This window comes from Podarcis melisellensis (assembly GCF_964234715.1).
Source record: "Podarcis melisellensis genome assembly, chromosome: 8".
Taxonomy (NCBI): Eukaryota; Metazoa; Chordata; class Lepidosauria; order Squamata; family Lacertidae; genus Podarcis; species Podarcis melisellensis.
The window spans coordinates 60699888-60719360 of record NC_138540.1 but is presented as its reverse complement, the minus strand read 5'-3'; the positions used below and the strand labels follow the sequence as shown (position 1 = coordinate 60719360).

General features: G+C 46.2%; 1 protein-coding gene across 9 annotated transcripts in view; it reads left to right on the top strand.

Annotated features, from left to right (window-relative positions):
- The window catches only part of CSMD2 (CUB and Sushi multiple domains 2), a 489690-nt gene that overhangs the window by 357545 nt on the left and 112672 nt on the right, over nucleotides 1–19473 (top strand). For all 9 annotated transcript variants that reach the window (XM_081921160.1, XM_081921159.1, XM_081921158.1 and 6 more), the window contains 6 exons: nucleotides 7675–7890; nucleotides 8202–8390; nucleotides 12631–12800; nucleotides 14323–14479; nucleotides 17267–17458; nucleotides 19104–19230. In XM_081921160.1, the coding sequence (XP_081777286.1) occupies nucleotides 7675–7890; nucleotides 8202–8390; nucleotides 12631–12800; nucleotides 14323–14479; nucleotides 17267–17458; nucleotides 19104–19230 (1051 nt within the window). The remainder of the gene's footprint in view (nucleotides 1–7674; nucleotides 7891–8201; nucleotides 8391–12630; nucleotides 12801–14322; nucleotides 14480–17266; nucleotides 17459–19103; nucleotides 19231–19473) is intronic.

Genomic DNA, 19473 nt, shown 5'->3' with positions numbered 1-19473 from the left:
TTTCTACACAAACCCTTCTCTGTCCTCCAGAAAAAGCATTAGAGATTACCAGAGTTAAAGTACACATTCAAACCAGAGAAATACATTCAAGGAGGATGTGAAGCAGGTCTAAGGAGGAGATGTGGGCTGTGGATACTCCAGAGAGAGAGAGAGAGAGAGAGAGAGAGAGAGAGAGAGAGAGAGAGAGAGAGAGAGAGAGGAGACCCCTACAGGGCTTCATTCAGCCACCATTCCTAAGTTTCACCACCCCTGTGCTACACGATAAGTTTTTGGAGTGTTTTAAAGATTGGTCTATCAGCAGCCATGAGCCATGGTAAACTGAATGTACAGGGATGCTCTGTTTTACAGGAACATTATGCCTACAGATATCAGGTGCAGGAGGCAACCAGCAGAGGCAGGATTGCTTGCCTTCATGCTATGCTTATGAGTGCCTAATGCCTTTTTCTGGCCCCTGTTGAAGCATGTGTCTTTATGAATTAAATGGCCTTCTGGTACCTTCCAGTGCATGAGTCTGTGCTAAGGAGTATAAAGGCCCATCAGAATTGGGAAGGGGCAGCTCACCTTAATCCAGGGGTGTGGAACCTGTGACCCTCAAACTGTTGTTGGCTTCCTATTCCCATGAGCCACAGGTAGAATGGCCAGTGGTCTTGGATGATGAGAGTTATAGCCTGACCACATCTGGAGGGCCACAGGTTCCCCATCCCTGCCTGAATCCCATTGTTGGGGCAGAGCAGATCATACCATGAAGTGCAGCAATCAGAAGGTCCTGCTCTGTTGACAGGGCCATGGGAGAAAGCCAGTCTCCTGGAATTATTCATATCAGGCCAGCTAATCCTGAAGCTTTGTACTGCCAGACAATCTGTCAGAGCTGAGCTGCAGGCAGCCATTGAGCAGGAGTTCACATCAAGGTCAGAGACGGGTGTCAAGAGGCAAAGCAGAATCCAGTAGAAAGAGGCCAGCAATGATGATTGCTGCTCAGGCAACGTCTCAGCCTGAAGAGGAAGGTTTTATTAGTCCCTCTTGTTGAGGAGAGCCAGGCCCTGGGGGAGGGGCAAGATAGAGAGAATGTGGGCAATTAACTTGGACCTCACCCATGAAGAGGGTGAAATAAAGTGCAATGTTGCTGTTTTTTAAAAAAAACAATCAGAACATTTCCCCCACTCCCAATGTAATAATACTGGTCAGTGTTTCACCCAGTTGCAGAAGTAATTTCAGTGTTTTGAGTTTTCCCCATAGCTCCATTTGCTGTGCTGTTGACATGAGGATCTGTCCATTGGCCTGTTGTTCCACCAGCAAACTTAATCAACATTTAGCCCAACACACTCCATCCCTCCTGTCCTCTGCTGATTGACTGATAGCTCCATTGACCTGTCCTCTAGCCAGGCTGTCACCCCAGCCAAGAACAGCAAGGGATACTTCCTGGCTCTGCCACAACCCTTGACTTTGTATCTGATGTGTTGATTAGTTGATGAAACATGATCCCAGATGTGGGAGAAATCCTGCTATTTGCAAGGGACTTTTCCTGCTTTTCTCTTCCAGTTTTGGAGACATTCAGTTCTTATTCAAGCGTTCTACTCATCAATTCACCCGGGACACAAAGGGGGTGGGTGGGAAGAGGGATAGGCTATGTAGTCTCTCCTCCCATGCTGTAAATGTCAGCCTCCCTCCCTCTAGTGTTTCTGCATGCAGTGCAGATGTCTGTGGGCATGAGGCCTCTGTTCACACAGATGCACTCGCTAAGGCTTCCATGCAGTTGCAGCTGGTGGGCCTTTGTGACACACTCTCTTCTGATTTCAATAGTGTGTGTTGCTGCCGATTACCTTTAAAAGAAATGTTTATTGCGTTTTCAGAAATAACAATACCTGCCTATCTAGGTGTGCTTGTTTTCTTGAGAAAATAACATGATTTTGACAAACAATGCAGTGAGAAGGAGTTAGTGCAGGGTGGGGCCTTTAGCCTTCAGGTAGTTTCTCAGAGCCTTAAAAGGGGCCAGAGATACACTAGCCAATCTGGATGGACAGACTCATTCTAGTACCTGGAAATGTATTACCTACTAGGGAGATATTAAAAACTGCAATCCTGCCTGCTCACCATATAGGGGAGCTGTGCACCAACCTCCATAGGCTTCCACTGCCCAGTTCTCAAAACAGAGGCAGGTATTCTCCTTTTCCCCTCTGTGTCTTAAGAAGGATCTAACACATAGATCCCCTCCCCTCCCGCACACATTTTCCTAGGGCCATAGTCTTGCTTTTTTCACTTGGGGTTTTTACCTGCTTGCTTAGTCTTTCTGTCTCCCCTCTCCCCAGCCCCTACCCAGCTTGACTTGCACAGACTGTCAGAGAGGTTTGATGTCTCATGGTCTCCAGGAGGTACAGCAGAATCATGCCCATTTGCATATCAAGGATCTTGACGTCTCTGATCCAACCTTGCAAATGTAGCCATGGCTGCCTTTGAAAACTAAGAAAGCAAACTCTCCTTCTTACCAACCTAAAGCTAAGCACGGTGCTTTCTGTTATCCATTGGAATTAAGTTGCTAGCCTTTTAAATCCTGTGCTATCAAAGCTTTGAGGCTGCCAGCTTTTCTTCCTATACATGGTTGCTTTACAGTTAGCTGCCCCCGCCTCCTTGCTACTGCTGAATGTTTTTTTGATCACAACGGTCCCCAGGCACTGATCAATCCCTAAGAAGGATTGCAGCCCTTCATAGGGAGCCACTATTGGAAGACAGAACACTGTTGGTTTCAACCCAATATGATAAGAAACAGGTTTTTATCCCCAGGCAAGGAATCTTCACCCTTAAGTAGTGTTCTGCTTTGAGTGATGTCCTCAGCAATAGGGGAGGCAAGGCCATGTAGCACCCTGGACAGCTCCATGCAGGGCTCTGGCTGGAAGCTTCATGAGCACAAAGCTCAGAGGTTGCTTCAGCAGGCATCATCCTCAAAACTGAGCTTTCAACAGAAGTTGCAGCTCCATCTCAGTTACTAACTCATCTGCCCTTGATGAAAAGAGCCTCTTCATTTGCAAGGGCCCAGTTTCCTTTAATAGTCCTTGACTTTAATGGAGCAGAGGAGAATGTGGTTTCACTAAGACTTCTGAACTTGAGTCTTCTGTTAGTGGAGGACAGCATAACAAGCTGGTGGTACTGGCACAAGGACACCTCTTCCAGATGTGCTTTTAGTTCGCTATGTATATCTGGGGCTGGCCATGATGGCAGTTTCAAGGCTGAATGTGTCATTAATATCAGACAGGAAGAAGCCACATGATTAGCTGGGCCTAGGTGATTCAGACACTTGGCACAGCCAAATGGAAACCCCACTTCACCAGAAAGCAGTTCTCCAAATTGATTGGCAAGGTGAATCAGTGGAAGCAGATAATTAAGTAGTATTACCCTAAAATAGGACACAGGTGGCTCTGTGAGTTAAACCACAGAGCCTAGGGCTTGCCGATCAGAAGGTTGGCGGTTTGAATCCCCGTGACGGGGTGAGCTCCCGTTGCTCAGTCCCAGCTCCTGCCAACCTAGCAGTTCGAAAACACGTCAAAGTGCAAGTAGATAAATAGATACCGTTCTGTCAGGAAGGTAAACGGCGTTTCTATGCACTGCTCTGGTTCACCAGAAGCAGCTTAGTCATGCTGGCCGGCTCCCTCAGCCAATAAAGTGAGATGAGCGCCGCAACCCCAGAGTCGGTCACGACTGGACCTAATGGTCAGGGGTCCCTTTACCTTAACCTTACTACCCTAAAATAGGGGTCATGGCTCTCACTCAATTGGCTTTTTTTGAGGATCAGAAAAATTAATACATTTATCTATTAGCAATTAATTCATGGAGCTTTCATTTTCATAGGTAGTATACCTTTGAATACCAGGTAACATAAGAGAACTGAAGAGCTATTGCTTTCATACCTTCCCAAAACCATCTGGCTGGCAGCAGTTAGAATGATGGGTGAAATCGACCCTTGGCATCTTGATCCCCCAAGTCAATTATAAGCATGAAGTTCTTGCAAAGGAGTGATGGGAGAATAGCATGGTTGCCAGTCCTCATGGCTATGTATTACCTCCAGAATCAGAGGCAATATGCCACTGAATATCACCTGCTGAGGGGCAAACAGCAGGACAGCACTATGCCATTGGCTACACCTCATTGTTAATGAAGAGAGAGCTGAACCACAAGTTCTAGTTTGGATAGCATGCTAATATTGGCTTAGCACAGTGTGGTATGGGAGTAAAAAGAGAGAGAGAGACCAGGGAGGTGCAAAGTATTTACAAGCTCCTCTCCCAGAGCTTACGTTTTCACACTGTCCTGGTAAGCCATAACTTTCTTTTGCAAGCTTCTGCTTTAGCACTGGTAGCCTCCACCCACAACTGCTGCTTCTCTCCCTTTCCCAATCACAAGTCACATATTTTGTAGTGACTGAGGTGCCATCATAGCACTCCCTAGCCTATCAGATCCTGCTTCCCAGTGTTGTCAGTGAGGGTAAATGTGGGCAATATGAGTAAGAGCAATGCTTCCTAGAGCAGTCAAGCAGGTGATCCAAGCCAGTCAGATACATAGTGAATATGAGGATGTCGCTGTACTGCATAACCAATCAGATATTTCTACATGCTACCATGGAGGGCACCGACAACAACTGACAATCTCAGTATGCAGATGGATAATTCTTAAGGAGTGTTGGGGCGGGGGAGATGTATTTGGCACAGTTGATCATTTTTTGTACCGACCGTGAGTGGCTTTGGCTCAGTCCAAGGTTTTACTCATGTTTTAGCACCGCAGAGATAAGACTTTCCCCCATGTTCGCCTCCCAGCTGTGATTCTCTGTGCTTTTAATCTCTTTTCTGTGTGGCCAAGAGAACTTATCTGCATTATGGACTAATGAGCTGTAAAATTACAGTTTAAAAATAAATCTATTTTTAAGACATTAAAATGCATCAGAAAGAAAGAAAGAAATCCCAGTATATTTGTAAGAGATTAGATAGCTAAGAATCCAGCTCGACCAATTTGTCTGGCAGGACCCTGGTTTGCGAAGAATAAAAAGCAAAGCTCAGTTTCAGCAAGGAATGTTGGACCTGTTTTTAATGCCAATGGTCGCTCTCTGAACATGTGAAATATAAGTAAATAAAGAAGGGGATGCCTCGGGTCATGTGCAGAGTGCTTTTGTCTCCACCCTTCACCACAGTGTATGTTCAGAATGATGTACCTTACAGTATTGTTCAGTTTTTACTTCCCTGTATATCACTTGTATGACAAGCTGCTAAGTATGTCAGCCAACTCCACAGCCCTGGTGTGTGACCAGAATACCCTTTTCAGCATGCTTTGATCTGTGATGAATGGGTGTTTAAGGGAATAAGCTGCAAATCAGGACATCCCTAGTTCAAATGTTGATATGATCCTAAACTCACTCAGGGCCTTAGGCAAGCCACAACCTCTCCCCAAGCCTTCCAACTGCAGGATTGTTGTAAGAATGAGTGATATAATGTAGGTACAGCAGTTGTGAAGTATTACTAATTACGTTTCTATCACGCATCTAAGTTGCCATGATGATGCACTGGCAATATCATAGAGCATTTCTTCCAGCAGCCTTTGAGCTCAGGGACCTCTCTCTATGGAGTTTCCCAAAGGGAAGCACACTGCCTGATCCAGGGCATATTTACCCAGAAAGAAGCCTCAGTTAGATTAATACTAGAGATGTCAAGAGGATTTTTCTAGATCCAATGCACTGAATGCAATTCCCACACCCACCAAAGCGGATGCTAATTTGCATAACATTTTCATATGTTGTGTGCCGTGTGTGCATTTGTACCCTTTTTCACAGATGGCTGGAAGGCCCCAAAATATATCGGCAACTACATGCAAATAATGTGTCTGACAGACTGAATCTCAGGAGGTGAAGCTTTCCCCCATAACTCTACCTCCATACTAAAAAAGAAAGAAAGAAAAAAGGCTTCATCTGTTGAATTTCTGCCTGACACACAGCTATTAAAGGCACAAGGCCAGGCATGGTATTTGCCATATTCAAAGGTGGCAGGCGTATATGTCAAAAGAGATTTCAGATTTACAGCAACTAAGGTTCAGATGGCCGTGCTTGGATAAATTGAAGCATAAATTGTTTAAAAGCAAACAGTGCATCCTAAGAGCATTTGTAGTGGTTATTTATTTATAATGCGTAATTACAGCGATGTTATGAACATGGGTCAAACAGCCACCCTTCCCTTTGCTTTGCTTTTTTTGCTTTTTTCTAGCAAAAAATAAAATAAAAATCTGAGCCTTTGAAATAGACATACTCACTTAGGCATTTATACCAGCAGCACCAATCCACCCCCAAGGAGCCCCTTGTTTTTCCCAGGGGTGGGAAAGCAGTAAATCACTCCTCCCACATTGCTGCTATAATCTGCTTAATATCTCCCCAGCTGCCTCCCCCCCCCCAAAAAAAAACCCTAACATGACATGAGACTAGATAGAAACACTGAACTATACTGCAGGGTTTTTCTTCTCTCTCTCAGCCCTCCATCAGCAACACTGGACAATTTTGCTGGGCTGATGCAACCAACTCTTTCTCAACCGCAACTGCCTCTTGCTTGCAACATGGAGGTCCTAATGGTGGGCTTTATTTGCATTAGAATTTTTTTAAAAAAATGTTTGCACACTCAGAAGAGAAGTAAAATTGAACCTCAGTTGGAAAGAGCATGTGTTCCTGTCTGTGCTGCTACCTTTCGCTTTCTCTACCAGGGAAGATAAAAACGCAGCTTCTGTCTGTGGAGTCCCTTCACAGGGAGCCAGACGACCTCTTTTCTAATGTCTACTTCTAGAGAAAAGTCATAGAGTGACACATGCATCAAGGCAGACCAAAATATAGCCTTCAAAAAAGGAGTCAGGGAGTCTGAACTCTAGAGATGGGACTTCCTGGGTAAGGCCTAGAGACTTGCTTTTTTAAAAAAAGACCATTTTAGGAAAGAAGTGAGAATGAAATCTCAGAGTCGGAGCCATCTTCTGAGTCTGGGCCCAGTGCAGTAGCGCTTCTCCACTGTACCTCCTCTCAAGCCCCAAGGCTTTTACCTACATACAAATCCCACCCCCAACAAAGCACAGCTGCATCCAGGTTCAGGGCTCTGTGTGAGCTGTGATTCTACACATGAGAGTAGAAAAGGAGTGCAGGCTCCACATGATGTTATATAAAGTGCATAGTTCATGAGTATCTCACTATTATCATTTGCTATTTGTTTAGAAGTCAAGTTTCTAATCCGTATGACTGAAAGCAAAAAGTGAGAATGGCCCCTAAATAAGGATGAAATGTCCCCATTTATTTTTATTTTTGTTATTTATTAACTTTAATGCAGGCACTGCTCCAATCAAATCAGCAGCTCCAACCTGCAGCTGCTTCAACTTCCTTTACATATCCCTGATATCCGATTTAGATTTCCAGTGTTTGAGGCCAGCTCCTTGTCCTATTCCATAATAAGAATAAAATATGTAAAACAGTAAAATAGAAAAGCAAACTTTCTTTAGACTGCCTTGGCTGTCGTCTTTTCGGAGTGAAAAGCTGGTTCTTTGAAAAATGCTGTGTACCGTGGAACTCAGTGGCTCGGTGAATGGTCAATTCTAATGCTGCTGCTGCTGCTCAACCATGTTTCTCAACACATATCTTTGAACTGGGGTGCCTCCCTGCATTGTGTCACTCCACAGGTGTCTTCTTCACCTTCCACACCTTCCACTTGGAGAGTGGCCACGACTACCTGCTGATCACGGAGAATGGCAGCTTCAGCCAGCCACTGAAACAGCTCACTGGCTCCCACCTGCCTGCTCCTTTCAGCGCTGGCCTCTTTGGGAACTTCTCTGCTCAAATCCGCTTCATTTCAGACTTCTCCATTTCTTATGAGGGCTTCAACATCACCTTTTCAGGTAGGCACTGTTTTTCCTTTAAAACAAGGGTAGCTAACCTACAGCATTTATCCACCTTCCGAAATATTTTGATGTGGCTGTCTGACACACACACACACACGGGCATTTGTTGCCCTTGGAGCTCTGACATGACATGAAGGTTTTAAGTTAAGAGCTCAGGAAGCAGGAAGAGCCTTGTGGGAATGGGCAATGCTGGATCCTTATGGAGAATAAAGCAATGTGCTCTACATGGGGCTGCCCTTGAATCGTGGGAGAAGAAAAACTCTTGGCTTGCTCAGTAATGCCATGCCTGCTTTTTGTCTGTTTGTCAGAATATGACCTAGAACCTTGTGACGAGCCAGAAGTGCCAGTCTACAGCATCCGCAAAGGCCTTCAGTTTGGTGTGGGGGATGTCTTAACCTTCTCCTGCTTCCCTGGGTACCGGCTGGAGGGCGTCTCGCGCATTACCTGCCTGGGCGGTAGACGGCGTGTGTGGAGTTCGCCTCTGCCAAGGTGTGTTGGTAGGTGGTCACGTGCTTTAATTTTGCTTGGGCAATCTACCATGTCATAATGTTACACGGGCAAATAGCTAGTCCTCTGTGGGGTTGCGGGCTTTCTCGGTGCCAACACGCAGGAAGCGTTGGAGGGACAAGGTGGGGCAAGGCAAGTGAAAGGCATATAGGAGGATCTGTCTTGCATTCTATTGCGCCACCCACATGTGGAGTTTCTCTGACAACAGGGAGCTGGAACATGTGCAGAGGAAGGTGACCAAGAGTCTGGAAACCAAGCTTTATGAGGAATGGTTAAGGGAGTTGGGTATGCTTAGCCTGGAAAAGAGGAGTCTGAGATGGGGTACGATAGCCATCTTCAAATAGCTAAAGGGCTGTCACATGGAAGATGGAGCAAGCTTGTTTTTTCTGCCCTGGAGGGTAGAATCCAAACCAATGGCTTCAAGTTAAAAAGAAAGGAGATTCCAACTAAACATTAGGAAGCATTTTCTGAAAGTAAGAGCTGTCAGAAAGTGGAATGGACTCACTTGGAAGGTGGTAGATTTTCCATCAAATGTTTTAAGCAGAGGTTACTTAAAACATGTGTGATGTATGCTTTAGCTGAGATTCCTGCATTGGAAGGGGTTGGTCTAGATGACCCTCAGGATCCCTTCTACAATTCTATGGACAAGCAAAGACCTGGAGAAAGCTGGGTCATCACATGCAGTTAAAACATTAGAACAGCTTTCCATCTGCACTGTCATTCCTCCTAAGTATAGGCAGGTGAAATCAGGACTTGGAAAGCATAGGTAGCTCAAACCATGGTGGCAAAACTCAGCAAATTCTTGTGATCAAATCCTGACTTAATAATCCAGAACATGAACAAGTGGTGTGCACCTGGTCCAAGCCCCTTTCTGGAAGCTTCGTTCCTTCCATCATGGCAGCAGGTGAACAAGCTAGAGCTTTATCGGAGCTGCCTGTTCTGTGCAAACCTAAAAACTATGGTTAATGGTCTACAATAGAGCTCTTTTTTTCCAGCTGAAGGGCTTCGTTATCTAATAATTAACTCTCTGGGTGTCACAAACCTGTGGTGGGCAGGATCAGAGGCAAACGATGGATGAGACTAGAGGCTGAAATGAGTGGAGCAAAATATGTGGGTTACTTTCTACAGGAGGCTACAATCCAGCCACACAGTTCTTCTCCTTCTGCAGCTCTGGTGTTTTCCTGCTCATTTATTGAGGCCTATTCAATTGTTAGTTTGCTTATCTGCATCTTCTTTAGACTCTGACTTCAGACACAATAGCCTCTGGATTCCTCTCCCTGCCATCCTTTTGCTCAGTACAGAGAAGTCTTTTCAAACTGCTAGTAGTTAGCTCTCAGTGGGAGGTTAGCCAGTTTTTCCACATTTTTTTTTTTTTGTTAACGATCAGCTAACAATGGATTTGTTCAAAGGGCTTCTTTGCCTGTACTTAAATAGGAAGGGGGGGAATCCACACTTCCCACCCCCCTCAGTGAATTGCAGCAGCAAAATTGCAGCCTGTAAAGGCATTAGACATTATTATAGCCAGCTCTGCTTCTCCTCAAGTTTTGGCTCCACATTCAATGGCAGCACCTGCCACTTTCAGCTCAGTTATGGCAGATCTTCCCAGTTGGCCACCTTCTCCTGCATCTCAGAGCCAGATCAGGTGGGCCCATGAATTCCCCTCCTTCTGGAAGTATTCTAGTTACAGGGGATGTTACAATGGAAGGTCAGCAGGAGGCTCTGCCCTTGGTTTGGTTGAGGAGCGCTCACTACACAGGGAGAGGAGGACAACAGACTATCTCCCTGATGAAGGAGAGCAAGCAGTTCACCAGCTCAATATCTAACAGGGAAGATCTTCCTCAACTGAATTTAGAGGAATTTCCTCACCCCCTGGAAATCTCTCTCTGAGCTAAGGTGTTCATGCAGCTCACTCTATCATGAATCCGGTGTTTCAACCTCATTACTCAGCTGTCCAAAAGCAGCCTCTACTTCAGAAGACAGCATAGTTAATTCCTGAATATCCTCCAGATATACTGCACCTTCTCAAGGAGGCTCTATTAGTAGATCTAGCTGCTAAGGAAGTAATTTTTCCCTCAACTACCTCTCAGTCTCCAGGTGTTCTTCACCAACAATCTCTATTCGCTGCCCCTACTCCTCCACTACTAGGAGGCAGCCTAGAGTGTGACCTTCATGCAGGGGTCCTAGTCCCACCTCAGGTGCTCTGTTTCCCCTGAAGACCTTGACTCATATCATCATCATCATGGCGATTATGATGATGAATGCAGTGGTGAATCAATACCATGTCTACTAGGTATAAGTAGAGCAATTAGGAGACTGAAACCCCTGTAGACATGCCAAAACATTTACTGTGAGCACTGGAAAATATGTGTGTACGTATTTGTGGACTGCGAAGCCTCAGAACACAAGTCTGTTCAGGACCTGGAGGTTTTCTTTTGCTGAAGATCCATTTTCCTGAATTAAATATGCTGAAGTGCTCCCTCGGTAATTTTGCCACTCTCAATAATCAGGAGCCTAATGAGTTCCATAAAGACACATGTGCTAATTGCACTTCTTAAAAGGTTGTGTTACACCAGATGCTAGCAATCCCTGGGTTGGCTGTAACATTGGGTGACTGTAGGAGACAGGGCAGCACATTGAAACGGGCAATGAAATACTTTGCCTGCAACAAGTGACAGATGCAGATCTCTGTTCCCACTTTGGTATATGCCTTCCACAACCTGGTGCTCTCAAAGCATTTTGGACTACAGTTCCAATCAGCACAACTCTTCCTGAGGCCCTGGAACATCAATGCCAATCAGAGGTAGCAATTCTGAGTCACATAGTCTGACCTGGAAGAAGAAGAAGTCTTCCTATGCTGTCAGTGGTGAAACTGTGGGGAACTCTCAGGACCACTGTCTTCCTGTTGCCTTCCCTGGTCACCTTGGCTGTTCGCAAGGGAATCTTGAGGTTGGCTTTGCTTTTACTGGAGCTGGGGGATATGGCTGGTTCGATATTTCAGTCAAGGTGAGGTTGTTTCCAGTCCCTCTGCTGGGAAGCATGCTGGTCTGCTATAACTTTGAGTCCTGAGTTCCTCAGTGTGTGAGAGAGCCAGTGTGTTGTAGTGGTTAAGAGCGGTAGTCTCGTAATCTGGGGAACCAGGTTGGCGTCTCCGCTCCTCCACAGGCAGCTGCTGGGTGACCTTGGGCTAGTCATACTTCTCTGAAGTCTCTCAGCCCCACTCACCTCACAGAGTGTTTGTTGTGGGGGAGGAAGGGAAAGTAGATTGTTAGCCGCTTTGAGACTCCTTAAAGGGAGTGAAAGGAGGGATATCAAATCCAAACTCTTCTTCTTCTTCTTCTCAATGTGTGTGTCATGGCCAGAAGGAGTTAAAAGGTGTTATGGGAACTTCCCAGTTCTGAAACATGCAAATGCTGTGTGCATCAGCCTCCTTTCTGTGTTGCCAACCTCCTCATGTTGAATGAGGTCTGCAGGTCTAGGTACAGGTAGGTAGCCATGTTGGTCTGCTGTAGTTGATACAAATTTTTTTAAAAAACCCTTCCAGTAGAACCTTAGAGACCAACTAAGTTTGGTTTTGGTATGAGCTTTTGTGCATGCACACGAAAGCTCATACCAAAAACAAACTTAGTTGGTCTCTAAGGTGCTACTGCAAAGGGGGGGGGGAGAGATATTTTGTTTTGAGGTCTGCAAGGTTGGGGTTTTTGTTCTTGTTTTTTACTCACATTTGCCTGAGCTCAAGTGGAAAGCTTCGCATGAGCAGAGACTGTGCTTTATCAGTATCCTTTGCACAGATAGTTCTGCCTCTGTTCAAGTAAACACAAGAACCCCCTGCAGATCTCCCCCACTCAGTGGGGACGTTTGGCTCAGGGTTCACATGTGCACCTCTTCCACTGGGTTTTCATGCTCAGGGAAGTGCCTGAATGTGTCCTTGCTTACTTTACCCTACTCTTGGGAATGGAGGAAACACCATCCCTGCTTACCCTGCTGTGGGTGGGATCCTGAACTTCTTCTCCAAAGTCCTGCCTCGATGGCACTGCTTTCTTTTCTGTGGTTCATGGGAGTTTTAGGATGTTTTTGTGTTGGATTTAGAATTCTGTGTATGTGTGTAGATAGGAGAATTTGTGCAGATCCCAACCCAGATAGGGAACATACCAAAGCTGTGTGTGCTCACGCTTTATACTAGTGGCCTGTTCCGGAAATATTAAAACCCAACCACTCTGCACCTCTCTGTAGCTGAATGCGGCTCCTCTGTAACCGGCACTCAAGGCGTCCTGCTGTCCCCAAACTACCCTCTGAACTACAACAACAACCACGAATGTATCTACTCCATCCAGACACAGCCAGGGAAAGGAATTCAACTCAAAGCCAGGACTTTCAGCCTGGAGGCCCGGGATGTCTTGAAGGTAATGGCTAATTATCTGGTGAGCAGATGAAAGGCTTACAATGAGGAAAAACCACTCATCTCCAAATGAATTAATCCTGAGCAGAATTTGCAACTCTGCCAAGCAGGAACCAGCTGTCAGAGTACAATTGCTTCCCAAATGTTGACAGCCTAGATTTTCTCAAACTTTTGTCAGAGAAAACATCTTCAAAATGGTGGTTGGTGTTTCAATGAAAAGTTCTTAGGAAAGCATATCTGCCACTTTAAAGGGACTGGATGATGTTGGTGACTGGACTTTGGGTTTCTGTCTTTTTCACCAAAGTGCTATCCATCTATCATTTTATTTCATTTCATATATTTTTTATAAAGTGCTTAGTACTAAGGACTCATCTTTACCTCCATTTGCCTTTCATCTGGGAAAGTGAGTTTTATTTGTATTGCCATTTGTTCTAGTTTAATGCCAAAGAGCTAAATCCCCTTCAGTACATCCTGATTCACAATATACAACACTTTCCTTGGATTTGGGGTGAAGGGTGGAGCAGAGATGGCTTATTATGAGGTGGTTTACCACACAGGGAAATACAGAGCACCTTTAACAAGACCTGAGGCCCTGGGCACTCTTTTTCCTTAGTTTCCACCTTACATGTCCATCTTTCTCCTCCCCTCTCGTTCTCTTCCTGTCTTCTTTCTCCTCTTCTGCCTCTCCCTTTCTGCTTCTTAAAAGACCAAGCAAAACCCTCCAACAGAAAAATAATGTAGCCACCAGGGGAGTTCCAGTGAACACTATCTAATACACTTCTGGGCCACTCAGTGCAGCTTTTCATTGATTTATCAGTTTGATTGATTGGATGAAACTTTTTATTTGACTGAAAAGCTGCCCCCCTCCCAGTTAATCAGGTAACACCCTTTTTATGCAAACATTTTTTACATGCATTTAATTGTGCTGTTTTAGTACTGACACGTTTGCTGACCAGGAAAGGCAGAATATGAATTTAATAAATAATAATAATATAAGCTGCAGCAGCTTCTCATTTCACCCTTATCCCAGAAAGAATGTCACTTTTAATACTGTGATTCCTGTGAGATATATTTATTTCCTCAATCATATGCAAATTTATGCTAATTTAACAAATAATCTGATTAATCCATTAAAATGCCATTAATTGGGTGATGAGGGGTATCATTTCGACCCCCCGTGGTGGCAACCAATTTCCCACAAAAAGAGTGGGGCATTGTGGGAAATCTGCACTAGACACAGCTTAGCAGACCTTTAAAACCCTCTGGGAAATCTTACTTCTCTTCCCGCAACCCCTGAAAACCCATATCTCCCATTTCACAATTAATGGGACTAAGAAATTGGGGAGGAGCATTCACTCAACTCTAATTGATATAATGCCATCAGTGTTTATAGGTAAGAAAAGCAGAAAATGAGCAGAATTATTATCCAGAAGGAGGCAGTGGGTAAAGACAATGCAAAGGTTGGGGGTGGGCAGAATTGTGGGGAGGAGCCCATCCTCAGTTGCAGTTCTTTTTCCCTTTTCCAGATCTATGATGGCAACAATAACTCTGCCCGCCTCCTGGGCACCTTCAGCCGGACAGAGATGTTGGGCCTCAGTGTCAACAGCACCTCCAGCTCCATGTGGCTCGAATTCATCTCAGATGGCAACAGCACAAGTCAAGGATTCGAACTGCAGTTTTCTAGTAAGTCCATAGACAACCTTGCTGTGACACAAGGCATAAAAGCTGGGTCATCATCGTGTGGGACTCCTACGTTTCATGCAGAGGCAGGAAACTGTTTCCATCCAGTGGACTTCATGTCTTGTTCCCTAAACACTGTAGGACATTTTGACAGGTGGGGGGGGCTGCCCACTAGGTACATTCAACTAGCAGCCTGATGTTCCAGCCTCTGAGCACAGCCCCTAGTTCCCATGAAGCCCCCCCAGGTGTTATTTTGTAGTGCTTTCTCTCAATATGTGATCCCAAGCACATTTCGGGATCTTTAAACACCTGGTATGAATATCAACAAAGCTTCTGGTCATAGTTCTTCCCCTTGCTGGCCTCGGCTTCAGCCTTGCTTGTGTTAGCTAACAAATAGGAATGGGGCTCTTCCCCCTGGGGAGAAGCTGGTTAATACACTCTGGTTAATAAGGTCTTTTGTCTGTATCCTGACTTAAGCACAGGACAACTTGATAGGCAGAGCTAGCATGGTTGAGGCTGCTGATCAGTGAAGCAGCATTGCACTTGGAGCTGAGAAATGTGTGGTTTAGTGGGCAATGCAGCCTGTGCTTTGGAAGCAGATTTTCTTCTCTCCCGAAAGCAGCTGTGAGGAACCAGAAGGCTGCAATTGAGAGCTTGTAGGTCACATTCAGCTCAAGGGCTGCCAGTTGCCCATCACTATTTTGGGGCCTTCAGCAAATAGCAAGGTTGTGTGATGTGGTGGATCACCAGTGCTTTATTTTCTAAAATAGGAGATGGTTACCCAGAAATTGGCCCTGGAAGTCCTGTCACCTACTCCAGATCTATTGCTGTTGCAATATTTATGTACTCAGCTGCAAACTCTTCTTTATTATTACTTGCCTGCTATTGCTCTGCTTTCCTCTGGACCACATCAGTGAAACTGAGAGAGGGGTCTTGTTGTCTGGGCATCCCAGGACTTCCATACACACTGCCCAGGAATGTTCCCTGGGGAGGTTGCTTTAGTGCTGCTAAGACAGTGGTTGGACTTTACTCCCAGAGGTGCCCTCCATTGTCCCTAATAATAATAATAATAATAATTTTTTATTTATACCCCGCCCATCTGGTTGGGCTTTCCCAGCCACTCTGGGCGGCTTCCAAAAGAATATTAAAATACTATGATACATCAAACATTAAAAGCTTCCCTAAACAGGGCTGCCTTCAGATGTCTTCTAAAAGTCTGGTAGTTGTTGTTCTCTTTGACATCTGGTGGGAGGGCGTTCCACAGGGAGGGCGTCACTACCGAGAAGGCCCTCTGCCTGGTTCCCTGTAACTTGGCTTCTCGCAATGAGGGAACCACCAGAAGGCCCTTGGTGCTGGACCTCAGTGTCCGGGTAGAACGATGGGAGTGGAGACGCTCCTTCAGGTATACTGGACCGAGGCCGTTTAGGGCTTTAAAGGTCAGCACCAACACTTTGAATTGTGCTCGGAAACGTACTGAGAGCCAATGTAGGTCTTTCAAGACTGGTGTTATATGGTCTCGGCAGCCGCTCCCAGTCACCAGTCTGGCTGCTGCGTTCTGGATTAGTTGTAGTTTCCGGGTCACCTTCAAAGGTAGCCCCACGTAGAGCGCATTGCAGTAGTCCAAGTGGGAGATAACCAGAGCATGCACCACTCTGGCGAGGCAGTCCACAGGCAGATAGGGTCTCAGCCTACACAGCTGCCCTTGACACGGATTTCACCTGTGCCTCCATGGACAGCTGTGAGTCCAAAATGACTCCCAGGCTGCGCACCTGGTCCCTCAGGGGCACAGTTGCCCCATTCAGGACCAGGGAATCCTCCACACCTGCCTGCCTCCTGTCCCCCAGAAACAGTACTTCTGTCTTGTCAGGATTCAACCTCAATCTGTTAGCCGCCATCTATCCTCCATCTGCCTCCAGACACTCACACAGGACCGTCACCGCCTTCACTGGTTCTGATTTGAAAGAGAGGTAGAGCTGGGTATCATCCGCATACTGATGAACACCCAGCCCAACCCCCCTGATGATCTCTCCCAGCGGCTGCATGTAGATGTTAAAAAGCATGGGGGAGAGGACAGAACCCTGAGGCACCCCACAAGTGAGAGTCCAGGGGTCTGAACACTCATCCCCCACCACCACTTTCTGAACACCGCCCAGGAGGAAGGAGCGGAACCACTGTATGACAGTGCCCCCAGCTCCCAGCCCCTCAAGACGGTCCAGAAGGATGTTATGGTCGATGGTGTCAAACACTGCTGAGAGATCCAGCAGAACTAGGAAACAGTTCTCACCTTTGTCACTAGCCCGCCGGAGATCATCAACCAGTGTGACCCTTGAGACAGACTTGATGCCAACTATAGTTATTCCTTTTGCTTGTTATTTATCATTACCGTATGCCTTCAGTGGTTCAATCCTGGCAAGGTTATGGCGCTGAGGTCCTGGGAGCACTCAGATTATTGATTTATTATTAATTGAATTTACGCCTAACGCTTTCTCCCAAAGGAGCCCACCAAATCCCTGGGTAAACAGGAATGTTGTCAAATTCCTCTTAAAATTAAATAGTGATGGAGAGAGATGCTCTTTACTATGGAGAGCATTCTGCAAATGTGGAACCACTACTGACAAGGCCCTGTCACGGGTCAGTGCCAATTGGGCAGGCCCTGGTGATAGTTCCACCAACAAGGCCTCATCTCCCAGTGGAAGTTGCAGTTGTGAGCAGGTTCTGCTAATGCAGTGGCGTGGATTGGGCCAGGCAAGGTCTCCAAAACAACAAGTTTCTTCTCTCTTCTGCTTTGAGGTTTTGAGCTGATCAGGTGTGAGGACCCTGGTATCCCGCAGTTTGGCTACAAAGTCCACGACGAGGGGCACTTTGCGGGCAGCTCGGTCTCTTTCAACTGCGACCCCGGCTACACGCTGCGAGGGAGCCGGGTGCTGGCTTGCTTGACTGGGGAGCGGCGAGCCTGGGATCAGCCACTCCCCATCTGCGTAGGTATGACTCCTCCCTTTGGTGTGACCATCCACCCACTTGGGTCACTTTTAGCATGTCTGCTGTGGGGCCATTGTCTGAGGAGCTGGATGATTTTGACAGTGGTGGCTGGTGCCATTTGGGGCTGCTGCGGTAGAAGGCAAGAAGCCCAGACAGTAGGTGGTGGTAGAGCTAATGACAAGCGGAGCCAATTAATTTTAGCTTTGTCCCTGTTCTCCTCCCTACTGAGTTCTGCAAGGTCTGCACCTGGGACTAAGGAGCAGGGGGGAGTTGATCAGTAGAGCCATCTCCTGTATTGGTTGTAAGTAGGAAGGCAGTCAGGTAAGGAAAGTTTGTATGGCAACACCCCTTTATGAACCAGTCTCCACTGAATTCAGAACAAGAGTAGCCAGTGATGTTTTAGACTACAGCTCTCAGAATCCCTGACCATTGGAGTTGTACTTCAAAACATCTGGAGGACACTAAGCTGATCTGCCCCTCATTTAGAACAATGACTTGCCCACTACAAAACAGTCCTACAGATTACCTGTCCTGAGTGTCAGGGTCTCTGGGGTTCACATGTTTTTGCTTGGCTATCAGAGTAGGGCCTCCTGATAGTACCTTCTTCAGCTCAGCCTGCTGAACTCGTGGAGCTTGAACTGCAGAGCAACATTTCCAAGTCTGGATTTGAGTGCCGCTCTGACGCTCAGTCTGAAATCAGCTCTGAATGAGCCAAGTGCAATAGGAGCTGAGCACCAGCTCTAATAGTGGGAACCAATCAATGGAAGGGCTGTTCCAGAAGATTTACTCACTTGTGCTTCATCCAGTTCAGTTTTAAATGCTGGCAGTAGTTTTAATTGCTGCTGTTTCCATTCCAGGTTTCGCACCAGCCATTTTCCAATAACCTTCAGGTTAACTAGCCAATCAATAGGAGCGGGGCTGTTTGTCTCCTTGAGTATACAATGAGGATATAAATCAAGCCCTCCACTTGTTGCAATATCTTGTTTTAATAGTTTGGCTACATCTGTCCACATAAGAAAATCTGTCCTTTTAGTTTCCAGCCACACAGGAGAGGAATTAGTGTCCATTCATTTGTGGGAGACAAAAGATAATTAATTCATAGTTTGAGAGGGTGTTCCTTTTTTTAAAAAAAACAACAGATAAATAAATAAGGGTTACATAGAAATCTGCCTTCTGCCATCAGGCCACTGCCCTGTCTAGTACAGTACCGTGGACAATGACTAGCAGTAGCTGATGAGGGTTTCAAGCAGTATCTATCTCAGCACTAAGTGGGGACACTCAGGACCGAATATCTGAACTTTTAGATGTAAAGCATGTGCCCTGCCACTAAGTTGCAGCCCTTCTCTTTAGAAGGTTGTCCTCGCTCCGAATGAAGTGGAGGCAGAGGACGGTGGCCCCCTCAATATGGGGGGCTCAGCCCTCTATCCACAAATATTGAGGGGGTGAAGCCCATTCTTCACCCTATAGTTGGTGCCCCTGTTCTCTATTATCACCTCCCTTGTATTTTTGTCTATGTACTGTATGCAGTTACTATGATCCCTTACCTCTTGAACTCAAAGGGTTATACGGGGGGGGGGGGGAGTTGCCAAAGACTACTAAGCAAATGGCATGCAGAGCAGCAATGGAACCCAGTGTTGCTATTTTTCAGCGGAGTGTGGGGGCAGTATCAAAGATGAGCCTTCAGGAAGGATCCTGTCTCCAGGCTACCCAACGCCCTATGACCACAACCTCAACTGTGTCTGGACTATTGAAGCAGAAGCTGGCTGCACAATAGGGTGAGTTCATGGAAGAAAAGTGCTTCTTCGCACCAAATTCTGCTCCCATAAAAGGCATTGATGACCACCAACTTGGGTGGCTTTAAAAGAGGATTAGACGTATACGTGGGGGAGAAGGAGACAATCAGTAGGTACCAGCCATAATGGCTATGTTCTAACTCCCCTGTTGGAGATGCCATGCCTCCCAATACCAGTTGCTGGGCTTCCTAAGCAGGGAGAGAATGGTGCTGCATTCAGGTCCTG